General features: G+C 45.1%; 3 protein-coding genes across 3 annotated transcripts; 1 reads left to right on the plus strand and 2 right to left on the minus strand.

The window, feature by feature from the left end:
- Nucleotides 1–3,607: 3,607 nt before the first annotated feature.
- On the minus strand, nucleotides 3,608–5,219 carry LOC109473516. The gene is made up of 2 exons (XM_019773394.1): nucleotides 3,803–5,219; nucleotides 3,608–3,742 (listed from the first exon to the last, which is right to left on the minus strand). Exons 1-2 carry the CDS (start codon nucleotides 5,194–5,196, stop codon nucleotides 3,637–3,639), a joined length of 1,500 nt encoding a protein of 499 aa, XP_019628953.1. The 5' UTR covers nucleotides 5,197–5,219; the 3' UTR covers nucleotides 3,608–3,636.
- Nucleotides 5,220–5,322: 103 nt separating this feature from the next.
- On the minus strand, nucleotides 5,323–11,979 carry LOC109473511 (F-box only protein 30-like). The gene is given in 6 exon segments (XM_019773387.1): nucleotides 5,323–5,991; nucleotides 6,557–6,652; nucleotides 7,691–8,019; nucleotides 8,022–9,665; nucleotides 10,633–10,720; nucleotides 11,874–11,979. Coding segments are annotated over 6 exon segments (2,424 nt in total). The 5' UTR covers nucleotides 11,895–11,979; the 3' UTR covers nucleotides 5,323–5,745.
- A 65-nt stretch (nucleotides 11,980–12,044) lies between these two features.
- Nucleotides 12,045–18,258, plus strand: LOC109473315 (zinc finger protein 335-like). Its single transcript, XM_019773186.1, has 10 exons — nucleotides 12,045–12,928; nucleotides 13,213–13,335; nucleotides 13,640–13,767; nucleotides 14,147–14,462; nucleotides 14,748–14,902; nucleotides 15,084–15,307; nucleotides 15,460–16,629; nucleotides 16,882–17,056; nucleotides 17,478–17,603; nucleotides 17,960–18,258. Exons 1-10 carry the CDS (start codon nucleotides 12,045–12,047, stop codon nucleotides 18,133–18,135), a joined length of 3,477 nt encoding a protein of 1,158 aa, XP_019628745.1. The 3' UTR covers nucleotides 18,136–18,258.
- The last annotated feature ends 1,669 nt before the right edge of the window (nucleotides 18,259–19,927 follow it).

Consider the following 19,927-nt stretch of genomic DNA (forward strand, 5'->3'; position numbering starts at 1 on the left):
ATTCAGACTTTTTACCCACAGCCACATACACAGATGTCAGTCTTTTATGATGAAAATAAACCAACTACAGTATAACATCCATAACAGGGAAATGAATAAATTCTATTATCAACTATTCTATTTTCTTAGTATGTAAAATTAAGTTTTTCTAAGAGACAGAAATTTACTAAAGTCTACATCACTCTTGAGTCTTGACACTGACAGTATTCATACATCATTATTCAACACAGAAGTAATGTGGCTTACATAGTTACTGCCATTTATGAACTACACTCCTCTATGCAACAATCCTTTGAATATTATTATTTCTTAAGCTGCAATCTAAAGCCTTTGACAAAAGTAACAAGTGGTCAGTAATTCCATAGATAATTGAGGATTAGGCAAATTGTACTTACCATGAAGGATAATCCCAATTATACCTCACACGAACTATTTGGGTATATCGTTTACCTTATGCAGTATTTCCTATGCTTATCGCTAGGTGGCGCACGTGTACAAAGCTTTAATCGCAAAGCATCACGGGATATCATGACGTAATGACTATGTTCGCCGCCATTTGACGACGTGCGAGAAAGAGTCTGTGCTGTTCACCATGGGTGGGCATTCTCAGCTACTTGGAAGCTGAAGAACAGCAAGGGTGGGAAGATATACCCAAATAGTTCGTGTGAGGTATAATTGGGATTATCCTTCATGGTAAGTACAATTTGCCTAATCCTCAATTATACCTGCACACTCCCTATTTGGGTATATCGTTTACCTTATGCAGACTTCAGAGCCGTGGACAGCACAGCCTGGCCAAACGTGTGTTGGTTGTTGTCCCTCCTGTAGTACTTCAGGAAGGTAGACTCTCGTGACCAGTCCGCTGCCTTCATGATGCTATGTAGAGACACCCCGGCAGCTGCAGCAGCTGAAGTGGACGCTCCTCGAGTGGAGTGAGCTGAGAAAGTTGCTGTGTCGACACCTGCCGTGCCTAACACTGACTTAACCCACCTGGCCAGGGTCGCAGAACCAACCGGCCTGTGTGGTCTCCTGTATGATATGAACAACTTCTGCTCCCCCCCCCTTTCTTTCCGAAGGGAAGAAGTCCGCCTTAGATATTCCTTCAGGTATGTGAAGGCACACAAGCGCCTGTCCTGCGGGAAGGCCGCCCAAAAACACTTTCTGGCAGGTTTTCCTGGTCTAGAAGTTTTTAGCAGGGTAGGAATTGTCCAAGAAACACCGTTTCTACATTTCTTCATGAATCTCAAGTCGAGAGCCGCTAAAGTTTGACCTCTGTCGGCTGATACCAATGCCGCTAGTGTTACCAACTTATGAGACAATTGTTTCAAACTAAGACTATTAGCTGGGCAACAATGCAGAAGGTACTCTAGGACCCGACTGACGTCCCATGTTGAAACATATCTTGGACAAGGAGGACGTTTGTGAAACACACCTCTCATCAGTTTGGACACTAGAGGGTGACTACCCACATTACAATGGTCTACTGGTAAGTGAACAGACGAGATCGCAGAACGAGCCACCCCAATTGACATATAGCTGTAGTTCTGTCGAAACATCCATTCCAGATATTCTACTACGCTCTCTATAGAGCCGCAAACTGGATCAATCTCCCTTCTATCACACCAGCTGGCCCACTGAGCCCATGCTGACTGATACTGTCTAGAAGTACTTTCTCTCCAAGCCGAGAGGATGAGGTCTGAAGCCCCTGCCGAAAGGCCCCGACCCTGCAACTGTCGCCTGATATTGGCCACGCGGCAAGCATCAGATCTGGCAACAGCGGATGGGGTCTCCTGTTGTGTGGCAGGAACAGCAGATCCCAGCTCTGTGGCAGGAGAACCGGACTCTCGAACAACATGTTCAACACCTTGGGGTACCAAGCCTGAGACTTCCAAACTGGAGCTATCAAAATCACTGTTGCTACGTCTGACTGGACTTTTCTCAGTACCTTGAACACTAGGCTGAAGGGGGGAAAGGCATACGCTAGCCCCAGGTTGCCCCAGTGAATGTTTAGAGCATCCACTGCCATGGCCTCTGGTTCTGGGTGCCAAGAGACATACTCCTTCAGCTGAGCATTCAGACGAGACGCAAACAGATCTACTGTCAATGCATTGCCTGTCCAATTGTTCAATGACAGGAAAACTGAGCGGTTCAGTTGCCACTCGACCTTGTCCAGAAAAACCCGCGAACACCTGTCCGCTAGGGTGTTTGTCAATCCGGGAACGTGAGTTGCAGACAACATCAGGCCTCTTTCCAAGGCCCACGACCACATCTCCAGGGCCAAGGCTGCCAGATCTGGCGACCTTGTTCCCCCCATGTGATTCACATATGCAACGGCTGTTGTGTTGTCCAGCCTTAGCAGAACATGCTGAGTATCCGCGCTCACAAAGCTTCTTAGCGCCAGGAAGGCCGCTTTCAACTCTAGCCAATTGATGTGCATGCGCGCTTCTGTCTGTGACCAGCGCCCGCCTGTCTCCTGACCATTGCAATGCGCGCCCCATCCCTCCAGTGAGGCATCTGTGCAAATTGTCAGGTCTGACGGAACAAAGACTCGGCGACCGTTTACTTCGCGCACATGACTGATCCACCACTGTAGATCTTTTACTGCATCTGGGGTTAGACTGACTGAAGAGTCGAATTTTCCCGGCTTCTTTATGCCGAAATTGAGAAGCTGTTGCAGAGCCCGGAAATGTAAGGGCCCGGGAAGAATGGCTTGCTTGGTGGACTCTAACAGCCCCACCACGCTGGCTAGCTGCCTGGTTCCTATCACCTCCTGTTCTAGAAGTGATTGGCAAGAACTCACTACCTTGTCTAACTTGTCTTCTGGTAGGTAAATTGTCAAAGTACGAGAATCGAGAACAAGGCCTAGGAAGGTCGCTACCTGAGACGGTATCAACTGCGACTTTTCCAGGTTGAGAACAAAACCGAGTTGCTCTAGAAGCTCTCTGGCTATAGCAATGTGCTCTAAGCACTGTTCCCTCGACCTTGCAATGATCAGTAAGTCGTCTAGGAAAATTACTATTAACAATCCTTGTCTCCTTAGAATGGCCACAATCGGCCGCAAAACCTTGGTAAATACCCTCGGCGCCGACGTCAGACCGAAGGGAAGACACTGAAATTCCCAAAGAACTCCTCTCCACGAAAAACGAAGGAATTTTCGATCGCTCTGAGCTATTGGGATGGTAAAGTACGCATCCTTTAGATCTATAGTTGCTAGAAAATCTCCTTTTTTCCACAACTCTTTGACTAGGTTTATCCCTTCGAACTTGCAAGTACGTTTCAGAACAAACTTGTTTAAAGACTTTAGGTTTATAACCGGTCTCCAGCCTCCCCGAGCTTTCGGGACTAGGAAAATCGTAGAAACATATTGGCCCTCGCAGGGCTCCACCTGGACCACTGCACCTTTCTCCAACATACTGTGCACTTCCTCGTCTACAACCTTTGCTCTGTCCTCCCCAGATATATTTGTGACCGGCTGAACGAACTGAACTGGAGTGGACTCCCATTCTATACGGTAACCCCGAACTGTTTGCAAAAGCCATCTGTCTGTTGAAATCCTTTCCCAGTTTTTCATGAAAAAAGCTGTTCGCCCTGCGTGCTGAACCGGAGAACAGAGCAGAGTCTGATGACGAGGAAGAGCTACTGTTTGTTTGGGCCTTTTGTGCCCTGCGCTGAACGAAACCCCGAGGTTTTCTTACCCCCGGCATTTGACCATGGTCTAGCATTGTTGTAGTTGTTGTTGTTGTTATAGTAGGGACGAAAATTGTAACCCTTTGAGTTTGAGGAGTACTTGTTGTAGTTATAGTTAAACTTCGAGCGGTTGGACTGAAACCTGTCCCTAGCCCTAGAAGTACTCGAAGGGGCTGGCTTATAAGCCTTACTCAAGGTGCGTCTAGCCTGATCGGCTGTATTAACCTTCTCCAAAAAGGTGTCTCCAAACAAGTATTTGGAAGAACCAGTGGGCAAGTCGGTCTTGAAAACATGCTTCATATCCTGTTTCATGTCCCTGCCGCACAATTCCCTTCTGTACTGAGTCATAGTAGAGGAAGCTGAACCCAAAAAGACCAAGGACGATTCTATCGCTTTACACACAGCATTTGGGTTCAGGGGATGGTCCGAACCCTTAACTGCCGCTAAAAGCTCCACCAGAGGGTTAGCAGCCATGAGCATCTTATCCTGACAATCACTAAAATTCTTATCCGTGTTGACGGTGTCGTTCTTAATCATATTCGCCACTACTGGGTCTAGAATGGGTGCCCGAAGCGCTAACTCCACGCTAGGTGGAGTTGGAAAAGCTTCCTTCCTCTCCTTGAACTCCGCATACGTTAATTTATGAGTAAAGACCTCGGTCAAAAATGTAGCGACTTGCTCGGGAAGTTCAGATTCTTTCCCTTTCTTATCGTAAGGATTATCGAATGACAAGGAGTTACTAGTACCTTCATCAGACTCTTCAGAGTCCGAAATGGTGATTTCCCCCTCCTCCGAACACTCTTCCACTTCCGAACCTGGATGCTTGCGCCCGGAACCGACTACGCCGGCTCGGCTGGTCGACGCTACCGCCCCGTCAACGTCCCGAGGTTGGCGGGATGAACTGGACGCCTGAGGAAGTCCCAGGCTGGAACTGACCCACTGAAGAAAAGAGGCAGCGTCGAATCCAGGCGGGAAGGGTGTTCCTGGTGGAGGTGGGGGTGGAGGAGACTTTTCCCGACCAAGCTTCGGCATGGTCGGGGAGCCCAACTCCTCCGAGCCCGGAGGAATTTTGGGCCGGGGCAGCTCCGCGCCGTCTCCTTCCTTGGCCGATTTTCCCAGTGCCAACGCCGAAGGGGCATTTCGCTCCACTAGCGGCGGAATGAGGTTGGGGTTCTTCTCTTTTCCCTCCGAACCTCCAGCTGTAGGAGCGGGGACTTTTCGTTCACCCGACTCCTCTTCCTCCTGTCCGGAGGCAAGTACAGGCACGCCTGTCTTTTCCACGGCAAGGAATTTTGCCTGCCTAGCGTTGGGAAACTGACCACTTCTCTTGCCATTCCGACCTGTCTGGTCCTCCGAAAGGCTACCTGAATCGCCCCCGTGGGCAGAAGACTTCGTTTTATCCTTCTTTTTGGGCATAACGCCGAAAGAAAATCCGAAAAAATAAGGAGTAGGGAAACAACGTGCACCCCTTGGCGTTCGCACAAGGAAAATGGCGGCGAACATAGTCATTACGTCATGATATCCCGTGATGCTTTGCGATTAAAGCTTTGTACACGTGCGCCACCTAGCGATAAGCATAGGAAATACTGCATAAGGTAAACGATATACCCAAATAGGGAGTGTGCAGGTATAATCTATGCTATGAATAGAATACACATAGAAAAAGTAAACATCAGAGTACGTTGTCAGAGAATCAACATCACAAAGCTGACAAAACTTTGCACATGGTCTTAAACACAGAAATCTCATATTGCATATGTGAGAGAAAGTAATTGTAAGACGGCTTTGGGGAAGTCTTTTACAATGAAGTAATCCTACGAGATTTTACCAAAAATGAAGCCCACTCAAAGCACCTGGTAATTGATTGGATAAATCAGTAGACTTCATGAATTATTGGGAATATAACTAAGGTGGCTCCTTATTCTAGTATAAATGTCACATCTTCATAGTATACCGGTAGGTTTGATAATATGAACATATGACATCTTTGCTAGAATAAACGTGTGTAATAACATAATAACAACCTTGGATTTGGATATTTTCCTACTCTAGGTAAAATCAGAGCTGACCAACATCCCCTTTCCCCTCCAGTCTTGCCTCCCTCTCTCTCTCCCTCATCTTCCTCAGGGCCAGTTTCTTCCAGAACAGCCCTTCTTGCCGCTTGCCTAGCTTCATGACTGGGTATGGCTCTGTACGTATATGCTTAATGTTGTAAGGGCAGTTCCTTAGGTGTTCAGCCATGGAGGGGGAGTCTTCGTAGTACCAGGACTTCACGGGCGTGAAGGCAGTGCTGAAGTACCATTTCTGGAAGGCATTAGGTATGGGTAACGTCACTGCATACAAGGCCTAATGCTAGGTACATACTAAGCCCAATCAATCAGTTTCCTATCTAAAGCTTAACTCTGGACTTTTTGGATAGCTTTACTTAGGAAAACATGTAAACATTTACAGGAGAACAAGCTGACCCTGCTAATCACAACACACTTAGATAGATAGAGGTAGTATTTCTACTGACTGTTCTAAGTCATCTTTATTTTGCGTTGTCTGTGCATGTCAGTACTTTGAATGCACCAACTGAAGCATGTGATAAATGCATTACTTACTGTTGCAACACACTAAGTAAATGACATTACTCTGTGATGTCAAATTACCAAATATTTAGTGACAATTTGCACTTCAGTTCATGTAGCTGTGCTTGTGTTTGAAGTTTCTCTTTCCGTTTGTATATAATGTAAATTTCACTTTGTGACATATGTGTGTTCTTTTACCATGTCATCTGTTAGATGTATGTTCCTATTTTTGTATGAACCCTGGAAGACTATAGCCAGTTTTTACTTAAGGGTTTTGAAATAAAGACAATTCTGCCTACCTGGTGAGATATCTGCCATGTGAAGAGGGTCTTGTAACGCCTCTTTTCCCACTGCTGCACTACTATGCCCCTGTCCTCCAGGATGCTGTAGCAAACCTACAACAGACAGACCACATCTGAAACCTTATCTGGACTACCCTTAGCTTACTACATGTATGTGAAACAAGAGGCGAGTACTACGGTTTAATCTGGCTTCCAGGACACCGGGAATCAAACACACACCGAACTCAGGCAGCCAGTTTATGAATGCAACATGCTAACCACTAGGCCAAAAGGTCTGGGTTCTTTGGACAGGGTCAGTTAATAGTGGTGCTTGAACCCCACTGTTGCATATGTCTTCATTCTCCCACACAAGTCATGTAAGAGTCCTAACATTATACAGAGAGCTATAAATGGAATTTGGAATCTACCACTTAACTGCTGAGCTTCCTGTCTTACAACATTCTTCTGGTCCAAAGCACACAATCCATGGTTAAACATGTCAAACAGACATTTCCTGTATGTCTTCACCACTCACTGAACACCAGACATGTCCTAAGTCAACTATTCTCATGCCAGCATTCCTCAGTCTCTTACACATCAATGGTCTAAAAGCATACTTCAAATTTGGTCATGTAGAGAAAAAAAAGTACATGCAACAACATCAAAATCTCTTTTGGGTCTGGAGTTCTGGGAGAATAATGTGATTATGGTGCATATCACTATGTTGAAAAATTGCACATAAATACTGGTACAATGTGTATAATATTTCATGCTTGCCAGAAACGTTATTCATTCAACACAATTCTTTGCCTTGCAAATTTGGATGTTTTTGTAAAATGAGATGTTGCTAGATAAGTTTTTAGAATGAGAACACCCTGGCACTCAGCCATTAATGGGGTTTGCCCTTGTGAGGGGAATGCATTAGGTAAACAGCTGCCTTACAGTGTACTCACAATGGAACAGATCTATAAAAGCACATCTTGTTTTAGGTACAAGTCATCCACAACACAGAATTAGAGCAGGAATATTTTTCAAGAATTGTGCAGGTTTAAAGAATCAAATCATTTTTCACTTATTTAGCTAAAGGATATGGATGTTATCCTAACATTTCATGTGGACATAAGGAAACAGAGTAATGACTTGTGTTTTTACCTCTCTGGTCAGCTTGGAGGCCATGGAGAAGTTGCACAGACTGAAGCTATCCAGACACAGAGCTATGTGCTGTAGAATCTCAAATGGCAGAGTGCTGAGTCTGTCCTTCCCTGCCTTCCTTTTCCTCCTGTCTCCTGCTTCTACCTTGCCGACGACCCCACAGCTGGTATCGTCTGACTCTGTATCTGATTGCTCAGGTGACTCTATTACACTCTCATCTATGAGAGGCCTGATACCAAAACTTTCCAGATGCTGGTGGAAGATAATTGTCCCATTCTTCTTATGGGGATACAGCCTTCGACGGGAGTGGGTACAGCCGTAGATAGCAAGGGGCATCTCTGTTCTATCCATCCATTCAAGCCGCCATGTATGTCATTGTGTACATTCTGGAAGTGGGATGGATACTCATCTCTTCTGAACTCCTGTCCACATACGAATGTGTACATGGTGCGTGGCTTGTTCTGATACCTTGTTATGGACTCGAGAACTAGGTCCAGAACCAGTGTGTTGGAGTGGTCTACTGCTGGGGCTGATCCCATGGGCCCAACCTGCGAAGTCGTGGCAAACACTGCAGTAGGGATCTGTACAGTCTGTACGGCAGCATCTCTTTTAGATTCAGTCACTTTCCTGCTGTAAACATTGAGGGGATAGATGTCAAACCAAGCCTCTAGCAACACACTCAGGTCATCCTCAGACACCTTACTGTCAGAGAAGTTCAAAGAGTTGCTCACAGCTTTGGTTCCAACTATCTCATCGTCCAGCCCCAAGTCTTCCGTACCCACACACTTGGACTGCTGCGTCTTGGGATCCAAGAAGCGCATGTCTAAGACATGACTCGGGGTAAAGGTGGAGGGCGGTCTGAACATGCTGACCGAACGATGAGCAACTCCCTGTCGATCATACCAGCATGAAAACACAGGTTCATGTTCTTCTAGTTCTACTGACTCCTCTTCCGTGCTGGGAGATTCTTCGCAACTATTGCCAGCAGCTTTGGGCTTTTCGTTGGCTCTCTCCTCTGCTGCAGCTTTTTCTGCTGCGGCTGTTTGTGTATCATGTAGTAATTGTGTGTAATAGTCTACCTTTTGAGCAACATCTTGTAGCTCCTCAGCCACCTCCTCTGGACTGGGTTCCCTTTCCTTCCCACTGACCTCCCCATTAGACAAGTCTTCATGTACCGGGGCAGCAGCTGCACCCTGTAGTTCCTCTGTGTCCTCCTCTACCTTCTCTTGTCTGTTACCTGCAGAAGCAGCATTATTCAGAGTGTCCAAAGCTGCTGACAGGCTCTGAGTCATCTGTAGTGTAGCCTTATACAGTTTACTGGAGGCACTTTTGGAGCTTTCACTCTCAGGAAAGGGTGGAGGCATTGGAGGGGATTGCTTTTCCCAACCATTCATCACACTTGAGTTTGCTAAACCCTCGGCACTTGCGTTCTCCTCCTTCACAAAGCTGCGCATTTCTTCAGAAGGTGTGGACGCCTCTGAATCTGATACTGACTGTTGAATGATGCTGCTCATCAGTGCCAGCCTTGCACGGTCGGATGCCTTCATGGTCTCCATGAGTATCCTTTGATCTCTTAGGGCCAGGGCAATGTCCAACTGGTCCTTGTACACCTGAGCATCCGCTTTGACAATGGGGACGTGGGACTGTCTCTCCACAGAAAACACTGGCCAGCGATTCCACTCCATGGTGCAGCGCACAACACTAGCTGGACAGTGGGCCAGATGTTTGGCATGCTGTCCTCGAGGCAGCCACTTTGGACAGCCATTGACAGCATTGATGCATGCAGCCTTTTCATTGGGGCAGATGAGTCTGTGTTCTGTCAGCTTGCATGCATGAAAGCGAGCACCACAGTCAACCGGGCATGCCTGCATCTCACAGGCAACATCCAACTCTGGCTTGATGAAACAGCTGCGCCTGTAACACTGGGTACAGTGGCTGTGGGGCACCAGCAAGTAGTCCTCACCCTCTTGAGAGTCTGAGCAGAGACATAACAAATATATCATTGTCAAATTACATATCTCAAATACAATATTCTTTGTGCCAAAAACTGCCATGATCTTTGTATGAAAATTGACCAACACATACTAGTAGAAAACACTGACCTACCACCTTAAATATGGCATGTATGATAGAACCCACCTCTTAAACTTCTGGTTTTAGACTTAGACTTTAGACATTAATTCCATATACATTAACAAAACACTAACATGTGGTGCGGAGTATCTCTTGTTTTATCAGTTGATAGTATAGTGGCAATATTTTCATCTATATATTTTGTTTGAAGTACATCAGGTCCATTTACAAATATTTGTTGAATCTTGGTCTGTTGGTAACACTTTTTGGTATTTCCAAAATACCACACTTTTTTTTTATTTTGACATCACCTATCATGGCTAATTTGGAAAGCTAAAAAAGAGTTAGCTGTACTTCAGAAAAAAAGAAGCAGTACCATATACGTCAGAAAGATGACTCATGCACTTAAACCCAACCTACATGCTGTTCCAACATAGAAAAGTATCAAAAGTAATATTTTTTTAAGTTGAACAAGACACGACTGAACTTTGTTCAGATTCATTGCAACTGTAGTTCTCACATTCTACAGGGCAGCAGTGGCATGTCACCAACCATTTTGATCCATGCAAACTTGAGTCCTTGCCATTACGCAACGTCTACCAGTGAGTGAAAACCAAAATATGACAGCAATGTCGGTCTGTCGCACGACCTACAAGCTAGCACTTCTCTGTCAGAAAGACCTCAAACCGGCGCGACATTTGGCCCACAATTCTCTCCTCCCCACGTCAATAATTGATAACCTGGTCAATTCAAAATGACTAACACGTCTTCTCAGATTTGGCTGTTGATACAGAAAACTACTTATCCCCCAAACAAATCTAATAATACGGCACAAAAATCTGCTTTTCGTCAAATTCCATCAATCATACCTTCGACGGCAGCCATCTTGGATATCAGTTCTCGCGAGATTGCGTGAGAATATTTGTCGTGAAGAACTAACAGGCACTGAGAGATTGGGGTAGTGTGCCTTTTGTTCATCACAATTTCGCTTAATCCTGGTCAAAATATAGCGTCAGTACCTTCCAAACTCCACGTAAACCACAGGTATGTATACTGGGTTGTTAATTATAGTGTTGAATATGAGTTTTTGGGTCGCATTATTGCGAAATTAGGAAAATACGAAGGCTTGAGAAGTGCCTGCCCAAAACGACGACGACACAGAAGGGCGGCCATCTTGCAAATTTTCCCCAGTTCCTGCTCAAAGCTGTGCAAGGACGTCTGAGGTGTGTACTAGATGCTATATAACGACTGTGATGACAAAATCCTGCCAATTAGATACATGCGGAATACTTTTGAGTACAGAAATTTGTGATTTATCGTGCTAAATAATTGGTGTCCGTGGTTGTCTTTGGTGGCAAGGACAGCCACAGGGCCTCACGGCCGGTGTATGGCCCCTCTCGAAGCCCCTCGGTGGGAAACTTTGGGAAGGCCGTTTGGCGGTCTTTTACAAATTTTAGAAAACACAATAACGTCAGACAAACACTGGGATGGGTTCAAAACATCTGAAATACTTAAAATACTTTCATACAGAGTACACAGACATGTATGTTACTTAGTATGCTCACCTTAGTAACGTTATATCCTTTGACTTTACACGTTCACTACACAGCCTAAATCGTTATAAACCTGCCATAACATAATGTGGTTGTAAAGTTTTGCATGGATGATGATGTGGTATATTGATAATCCAGACGTATGTTTAACTATAGTACCACATACCAAAAAGGATTCAATGCTTCCAAAGATTTGAGATGACCTTTCTCAATGTCATGCAAATTTATTACACAATCATGTACATGTACTTTATATTACACATATACAAACTTTTTTGGTCATTTGATTTGGGTTCCATATGTTTCACCAGATTGTTCTTGTTGGACACTATGACATTTTTCTTAGATTGAAGCTAAAAATATTGTATGTATCAGCAAGGATGCCAAGGAGGTTTGAAATTGATGGTAAACCTCCATGAAATGGAGATATTTGTACTTAAGGTCTAAAGCAAGATTTTGGAAGGTTTGTGTCAAGCTCATAAGGAATGTAACAGATAAGCCCATATGTGATCAGCGATGACTCCAAATGACAACCAATGTCTTCCCACCATTTCCAGTGGGTCACCATGGATCAACATGTGCAACAAGTGATCCAAGAAAGTGCTGGAGGTGAGACCACCACCATCATCTACACCGTGGATGGACAGCTGATCGGTGCAGATGGGGAGCTACAAACTGGAGACATTGTTCATGAGGCCCTCTCTAGGGTCAACGCCCTAGAGGCCGCCATGATGACAAACAACCAGGTCATCACAGGAGAAATCACCACAGCACTGCCCGCTGATGATAACATGCCTCCTCCGAGCGCAGTGGTCACAGAAAGTGTGTCGACCCCTGTAGAAGTTGTCCCGCCCAAGAAATCTCGTCGGGGCAGGCCCAGGAAGTATCCTGTGGTGGAGAAGAAAGATTTCAACTACTTCAAGGACTACATTGATGTTGTGTTAGTGGAGATGTACCGCTGCAGACTCTGTAAGTTTGACACCATGATGAAGGCAAACATGACCAGGCACATGCACATCCACCACAACCAGATCCAGAAGGGTGGAGAGGCAAAGGACGACAACAACAAAGGTGAAGACAAGGCTGAAGAACAAGAGAAGGAAAAAGAAGACGCTAAGGCAAGTGATGATGAAAGTCTACCAGATGATGGTGCCGTGGATGACAATGATGAAGACAGTGACTATGAACCTGAGAGGCCGATAGTGATCAAACCTCCAGAGGAAATGCTAATGGAGGGGGACAGAGGAATCCCGCCCAAGCAGAGGTTCAAAAGGAGTGCTCCACTGACACGCAGAGCAGCCAAGCTTGCCAGGACTGAGGATGTGGCACCAAAACCAGTGGAATCCATAGAAAAGGGTGCAGAGACAGAGGCTACAGCTTCTTCCAGTATTACAAATGGCACAGAAAGTCCTGAAGTCCAGCCCAGTACTTCAGACGAATCCCAGCCAAAGAAAGCATCGACAGCAGAGGAGGAAAAGGAGGGAAAATCAGATGCAACGGTTGAGGTTTCCCCATCTCCTGTCAGGAGGAGGAGGGTGGCAAAGCTGAAAGCCAAGTGGATCCGGAAAATGAAGAAAGGCTACAGAGTTCGTAAGCTGATGAGGCCTCACAGGTAAGTCAGCATTTCAACATACACTACACACAACGTACTTTGAACTTTTACAAGGACTAATGTTATTGTATGTTGTACTGGTAGTACCACTACTCACACTGGCATGCATAGCAACAGTTGCAGTAGTGATCCTGAGTTGCGATACCATCAGGTCATGATCAGGATCATGCAACCTTGCAAGGGTGATTTTGTTACAATATAATATGTTTCATAGAATTTGAAGTTATGAGTTGTATCATTATGCCAGTTGTGGATGGAAATATTTGTTGCTCTTCCGACCACAGGTGTCGCAGCTGCGGTATGCGCTTCCCCACAGTCACAGACTTGAACTTCCACCAGAAGTGTCATGATGGTGTCAGTACCAACAGTTTCAAGTGTCCCGACTGCCCTACAGCTGTACCAGGTAGGTACAAACATTCCTCAGAAAGAACTTTAATGGTGTATGTTAGTAGTTTTTTCAACTCATATGTGTGCATATGTCTGTACTTGCACGTACAGTTTCTATGTGTAGTTACCAATCTTCCAACTTCTGTAGAATTATCCAATGCTGAATTTTCTGTTGAGCAGTAGGAACATGTTAACCGCATAGAGCTAGGTTTGTAGCCTAGGTATCCTTAAAGACACCTTGATTTTACCTGAGAGTAAGCTTAAGATGCAGACTTACAGGTAGTTTCAATGTCTGGTATTTATCTTTTTTGGCCCTGTTCCTAGATGGTCATCTCTAAAGGAACATCAGTTCCACCACAATGGGCAGTCCAAGCCCTACAAGTGTGACAAGTGTAACTACAGCAGTGTGTACAAGAAGGATGTCACCCGTCACCAATCCTCACATACTACAGGTATTGATCATGGTGATAATAATAACAACTCGTCTTTTAGCCTGGGTGCCATCTGTTTTGCAACAGGGCTCCTTGCAATAACCAACCTCCTTGCAATAATTTACCCCCCTAATTTTTTTTTTTTCGTGTACAAAAACAGATGGCTCCCAGGCTAACTGTTCTTGGTTGTGAATCAACTGAACTTTTCCAAAGTTGAACTGCATTTGACAAACCAAATTAGTATACGTCTTTGTCTCAGTCAGACCAATCGTCATTTGTCTCTTGATTTGTCTCCATTCAGACATTGTGATTTAGAAAATTCAGCCGTTTATGACAGATTTCTAATGCTGCCATATGGTATCATTGTCCTGATTCTTCTCTCCACTCCCTCCCGCTCCAGACCGTCCGTTTATCTGTGAACAGTGTGGAAAGGCCTTCAAACGTGACATTCACCTGAAGAGTCACATCGAGACCCACCGCCGGAAGGCAGACCGTAAGCCCTACACCTGTGAGATCTGCACCATGATGTTCACCCTGAAGAAGCCGTACATGGAGCACGTGAAGGAGCACAACCAGCAGCCCAAGCTGTCGTCCTTCGCCTGCCCGGTGTGTGGGAGGACCTACACCATGCAGAAGAGGCTGACGCAGCACATGAAGACCCACAGTGCCGAGAAGCCTCACATGTGTGACAAGTGTGGCAAGTCCTTTAAGAAAAGGTTTGTGGACACAACATTCTTATAGCTGTTGTTGCTGATGAATTATTGTAATTTCTGCAGCTGACAGTGACTTTTGTAATGTACTTTTATGTTCACGTTGTATGTTCGTGTCACTTCAGTACATATACTTCATAACCATTATCAAATCATTTCTATTTTGCCTCTCTCCCTCTCTTGCCACTTGAACATGTCCATTTTCCTCTGACAATGAAATTCTACTGCCGTGAAGACTGTGAATTGTCTCCTCTCCCAGTTGAACCATAACTTCTCACTTGTTTATCTCAGGTTTACCTTCAAGATGCACCTGTTGACCCACATCCATGCCCGTGTAGATGGGAAGTACGTCTGTGAGCTCTGCAGTTATACCTGTGACAACAAGAGGGTGCTGTTGAACCACCAGATGGCCCACAATGATGAGAAGCCTTTCAAGTGCAGCTTCTGTAAGATGATCTTTGCATCTTTGAATCATGATCTTTGCATACTAATATTGTACATGTATTAATATACATGTATTGTTTATTTTCACCAGGGGAAGCAACATATTCACTGTCATTTTGCAATGTTAATTTTGTACTGAATTTCACTTACGTAAAAGTACTGAAGATAGTCTTTGTTTTACAGGTAAATATGCCTCTGCAAAAGAAGAATTCCTGGTTGCTCATGAAGCCAAGCACACTGGGGCCAAACCCTTTCAGTGTACCATCTGCCAGTTCTCCACTCAGCACCAGCGTAACCTGAAGCTACACGTGAAGGGACAACACCCTGAGAAATACTTGGAGCTATTCGGGAAGGACGTACCCAAGAAGAGGCTGGGCATTGAACTACATAAACAGCTGCAGCAATTGGTTAGTACTTCATATAGTTTTCTTGGCCATCAATCCTTAATTACTTAGGCTGTTGTGTTGCATTGTCTTTTGGATAAAGATGTGAATGATGAGTTGTTTCATTGCTTATAGGATACTTGTAGGTGATGATTAATGATACTTTATGTAAACAGGTCCAGCAGGAGAGACAGCAACAGCACCAGCTCATGCAGCAGCAGCAACAGCAGCAGCTCCAGCAGCAGCAGGAACAGCAGCTCCTGCAGCAGCAACAGCAGCAGCTGCAGCAGATCCAGCAGCAGCAGTACGAACAGATTCAGGTGCACAGCCAGGCACAGGCGGTTCAGGATGCCGTCACGGCCCTGCAGGTGGTGGGCGCCGGTGAAGCCACCATCGTGGAGATCACAGAGGATACAGGCGCAGGTCCGGAGGTGGCCACGGCCAAACTGTCTCAGTCTGGCACAACCACAATCTATGAGGCTACAGGAGCAGAGTCAGCAGAGAGTGTTGCCGAGTCAGCCCTTGATCTGCTCCTAAACATGAGCACCGCTCGAGACTCCAACATCAGCGCCATTCAACTCCCTCTACAGGAGGGGGAGGGCGAGACCAGGAAGGTTGTTACGATCCACATGGACCCAAGCGAGAACATCGGCAACTACGAGTACAGGCTCCAGCCCGCCAACGTGGCAGGGGCGCGGGAGATGGAGGTGACGCATGTCGCTCTGAACCCCTACGCTGAAGGCCCTGTGGTGTCCCAGCAGCAGATGTATGCAGGAGATCCCACAGAGGTGTCCCACACGGTAGTGGTGACGGCCGGAGACTCCTCCACAGACAAAGGCACCCAGTATGCCATGGGAGTTCCCATCTCCCAACAGTATGCCGTACAGGGAGGGCACGAGTACACCGAGTATGTCAGTGAGGAGGACAGTCAGGGGTCTTCCACTCCAAAGAAGTTCACCTGCAAGCAGTGCTCGCTGTCATTCAGTGGGCGGAGTGAACTGGAAATCCACAAGAAAGCCCACAGTGGTGGACAGGGGTTCAAGTGTGTGGACTGTGATTTCTCCACACTGGACTGGCTGGCTCTGAAGGAGCACATGCAGGAGCATTCTGCTTTACGCCCACACAAGTGTGACCAGTGTTCCTTTGCCTCCAAGAACAAGAAGGACCTGAAGCGGCACCAGATGACGCATACGAACGAGAAGCCCTTCACCTGCGAGGCTTGTGGGCAGCGCTTCAACCGTAACTGCCACCTGAAGTTCCACATGGAGAGGATACACAACACACAGAAGCCTCAGCAGTCCCCCCAGCCTACACACTCATCTATACAGGAAGCAAGCTTGCTGCAGGTACCTACAGGGCTTGAAATTCATTTTTGGGAATAGGTTCACTGGTTCACCCAACCTAAAAAATTGGGTGCACAGAAAAAATTTTGGTGCACCTTATTAAAAGATTTTATTTTTCTGACACTTAGATGTATACATTTTTGCATATGTAAACCTATGAGTATATCTGAATATCACAGAAAAAATTTGGTGCACAACTCGTTTTCTGGCATCTGTATGTTGAAGAGTTTCCTGTTTGTATCTGCACCGATGTAGGCCATCTCAGAGGCCAGCACATCCCTGCCCCACCAGGTGGTGTACACCACACAGCAGGCCATGTCCACTCCCAGTATGGCCACTCAGGACACCATGACCCTGGGTCATCAGGAGGTGGTCAGTACAGCCGAGATCATCCACCATGTCATCCTGACCACGTCTCATCCACAGGAAGGTAGGAGCCATTTAACTTTGAGTTTGGTGCTTCTAGTGAAACAATGAAATGGAACAACTACTGTTCCTACACTTGTGTTTACTACATTTATCCTCCTTAAGCTCCAGTGACATATGTCATATGATGCACTTACGTTAGAGGGTTTTGATGCCCCTGCAAATTTTATTTTCATGACGATATTGCTGTACGTTGTAACTTTGAGAAGAAGTAGGAACTCCAATTTATGACTTACAGAAATATCGTCATGAAAATAAGATTTGTAGGTGCATCATACAATTCATCTCATAGGGTTGAAGTACAAATAACCTTGAATACATCCATATATCATATTCCTATTAAACCTGATAGAAAGGACTACAGTTTGTATGATAACACTGTGTTTTCTCCCATGTTGTTGATGTTTGTTGTTTATGTTGTCCAGGTGAGGGTCTGCAGCAGTTGATGAGTCAGCAGCACATGGTGACCGCTCCCAGCACCAGTCTGGCCCAGCAGCCTACCACCTCCACCATGCACCAACAGGTGCACCAACAACACTACCAGCAGCAAGGTGGGCCACACTACAACTAACAGTAATGTTGTGGTTTGGTTTATTTGTTGGTTCAGCTTTTGACTACTCATCTTGTACAAAACTGTTCCATGTCCGTGTAACTTATATCTTAATAGAAGTTGTCCTTCCTGTTTTCTTTTGCCCTTTAGACCATGTTGATTTGATTATATGGATGACATTTGCACGTGCATGATTTTTTATCTGTTCCCCCCTAAATTGTATTATTGTTTCCCAAACTTTTTTTTCACACGCATCAGTTTTGGGGTTCCCAGAGGATGTCATCTGTATAATAAAATCCACATGTCATTACTGTCATAGTATTTTGCCAAAAGTAAACTTTGTTGGTTGTTTTGCAGGACTCCCGCAGCAGACCCTGCAGCAGCAGCAGCAGGCAGGACTGATGCAGCAGGACGGCTCCCTGCAGCAGCAGCAGGCCACCCTGACACAACAGTACACCACCCAGGAGTACGACACCAGCACAGAGGTCATGCAGGCCACCAGTAACATCCTACACAACTACACACGCTACTAGACTAGCTCCCCACAAATTCCAGGATGATTTACAACACCAGTTAGGCCACACCGATTTAATTTTATGGATGATATCTGCCTGTTCTCAAAAAAACAAATCACCTCCTCCAAGGCTCTGGCTATGGTAGCTAGGGAGCCGGCGGTGACCACAGAGGATGACACCCAGGCTGCCAAAGCTCCAAGGAACTCAAGAACGGGCCAGCAAAAGGCCAGCATGTGCTAGCTTGTCGTAAAAGTAGCTATGTACTAGTAACTACCACAAATCCACAGTACCAGCTTTGCATTCCTGTGGTTTAGCAGCATTTTAGTGGGGGGGGGGCACTAGTTTGAGGGTCTTCAGATGATGTCATCAATAAAGTTACGTCAGTGTGGCCTTATGTTCAGCTGGTACCACTCCAGAAGTTATAACTGACCTATGTACAAGGATGTCTTCCCACTAGTTGCTAGTCGAGTATAACTACAATGTTGATAGCCACTAGCAAGAGCTACATGTGTGCTCAGATTTGAAAGGTACTGCTGCGACATGTGCTTTGAAACAAAGGTGAAAAAGCTGCAGGTACTTAGTCATGAATGATAAAGGACTACATTTCCTATAACAAGCAGGAAAATCATGATCACTTCAGTGTATAGAGTATCTTTTGAGCCTAATTTGCTGTGCAGAATATATCCTTTTTTGTGGAACTTTGAGCCATTATGAATTGATGATGGTTTGGGTGTTGTTATTTTTTAGAATCCATTACATTCTTCTCAAAACCACTTATTGTTTCCCTTTTCCTGGTCCATCCTTGTATAAAATTATCTTTTGACTTTTCATTTTTTTGTGTGTAAATTTGACAGATAACAAATATGTAAATGTTGAGAATGTTGAGAGTAATTCCTGTTCCATAGACACCAAGATAGCTATGTTGTTACATAGGACATGTTGTTATATAGGAAATTTGCTGCAGTGTGATGCATACCATGATATAGGCATCCTCCTTCGCAGGGCTAAAATCCTCCGGTTCCTTCGAAACCCGAAGGAACCGGAGGATTTTAGCCCTGCGAAGGAGGATGGATATAGGTTACCTGCAGAGATGTGTACAAAAGGTAAAATCCTGTCATGTTATCATGGAAGTTTGCTTGCAAAAGCCTGCAATGCTTCACTTACTGGATATGAATAAATACAGAATATATTAATATAGGTTGTGATATTGTTTTTCATTTACATCTCTGAAGCTGTTGTCATATAAGTTTACCATGTTAATACTTGGATAATTTTCCATACTGCAACCTAGCATTTTGAACTTTGTATGACCACGGAACTGTGTGTCAACTGTGTGCAGTAACAATACTGAGACAGGTCAATAGTATGTTAGAGATATATCAGTAACATGGTGTAGTAGACAGAAAGTAAAAGAATAGATGCACTGATGTACTAGTATTCTAAGCCAGACATCATCCAGAGAGTGCAGACAAATTGGTCACATCTCAAAATGCTGGAAATTGTACTAGATATAGATTTTTCTGAAAATCTAATCACCTGTTCCAATATTCCAGACCTGATAAGAAAGAAAATAGTGAGTGTTAGCCTGTTCACAAACCCAACTAACAAACACTGATAAAGCATACTAATAATCTCTTTTCAGTGGTAACAGAGCTGGTCAATATTTCCTGACGTAACCCTTGGTAACGGAATGCTGCCTTTGGCTAGGATTAAATCCCAATTCATTTGAGTGCGTTATCGCCTGGAGCAAGACCCAGATCATGTTTCACTCAACTTCACAAGATAAAAACGCTAATGAGCACCACTCCGG

The sequence above is a fragment of the Branchiostoma belcheri genome, unplaced genomic scaffold (assembly GCF_001625305.1).
Source record: "Branchiostoma belcheri isolate BF01 breed outbred unplaced genomic scaffold, Haploidv18h27 scaffold3, whole genome shotgun sequence".
Classification (NCBI taxonomy): Eukaryota; Metazoa; Chordata; class Leptocardii; order Amphioxiformes; family Branchiostomatidae; genus Branchiostoma; species Branchiostoma belcheri.

Excerpts from the sequence above, each read along its gene's own strand:
- LOC109473315 (XM_019773186.1), top strand. The coding sequence starts at position 12,045 with ATGATGACAAACAACCAGGTCATCACAGGAGAAATCACCACAGCACTG. Across the intron at positions 13,336-13,639 it reads CCTACAGCTGTACCAGGTAG|ATGGTCATCTCTAAAGGAAC; the intron begins GTACAAACATTC and ends CCCTGTTCCTAG. Across the intron at positions 17,604-17,959 it reads ACAACACTACCAGCAGCAAG|GACTCCCGCAGCAGACCCTG; the intron begins GTGGGCCACACT and ends GTTGTTTTGCAG.
- LOC109473516 (XM_019773394.1), bottom strand. The coding sequence starts at position 5,196 with ATGACTATGTTCGCCGCCATTTTCCTTGTGCGAACGCCAAGGGGTGCA. Across the intron at positions 3,743-3,802 it reads TCCAACCGCTCGAAGTTTAA|CAACAACAACAACTACAACA; the intron begins CTATAACTACAA and ends TCCCTACTATAA.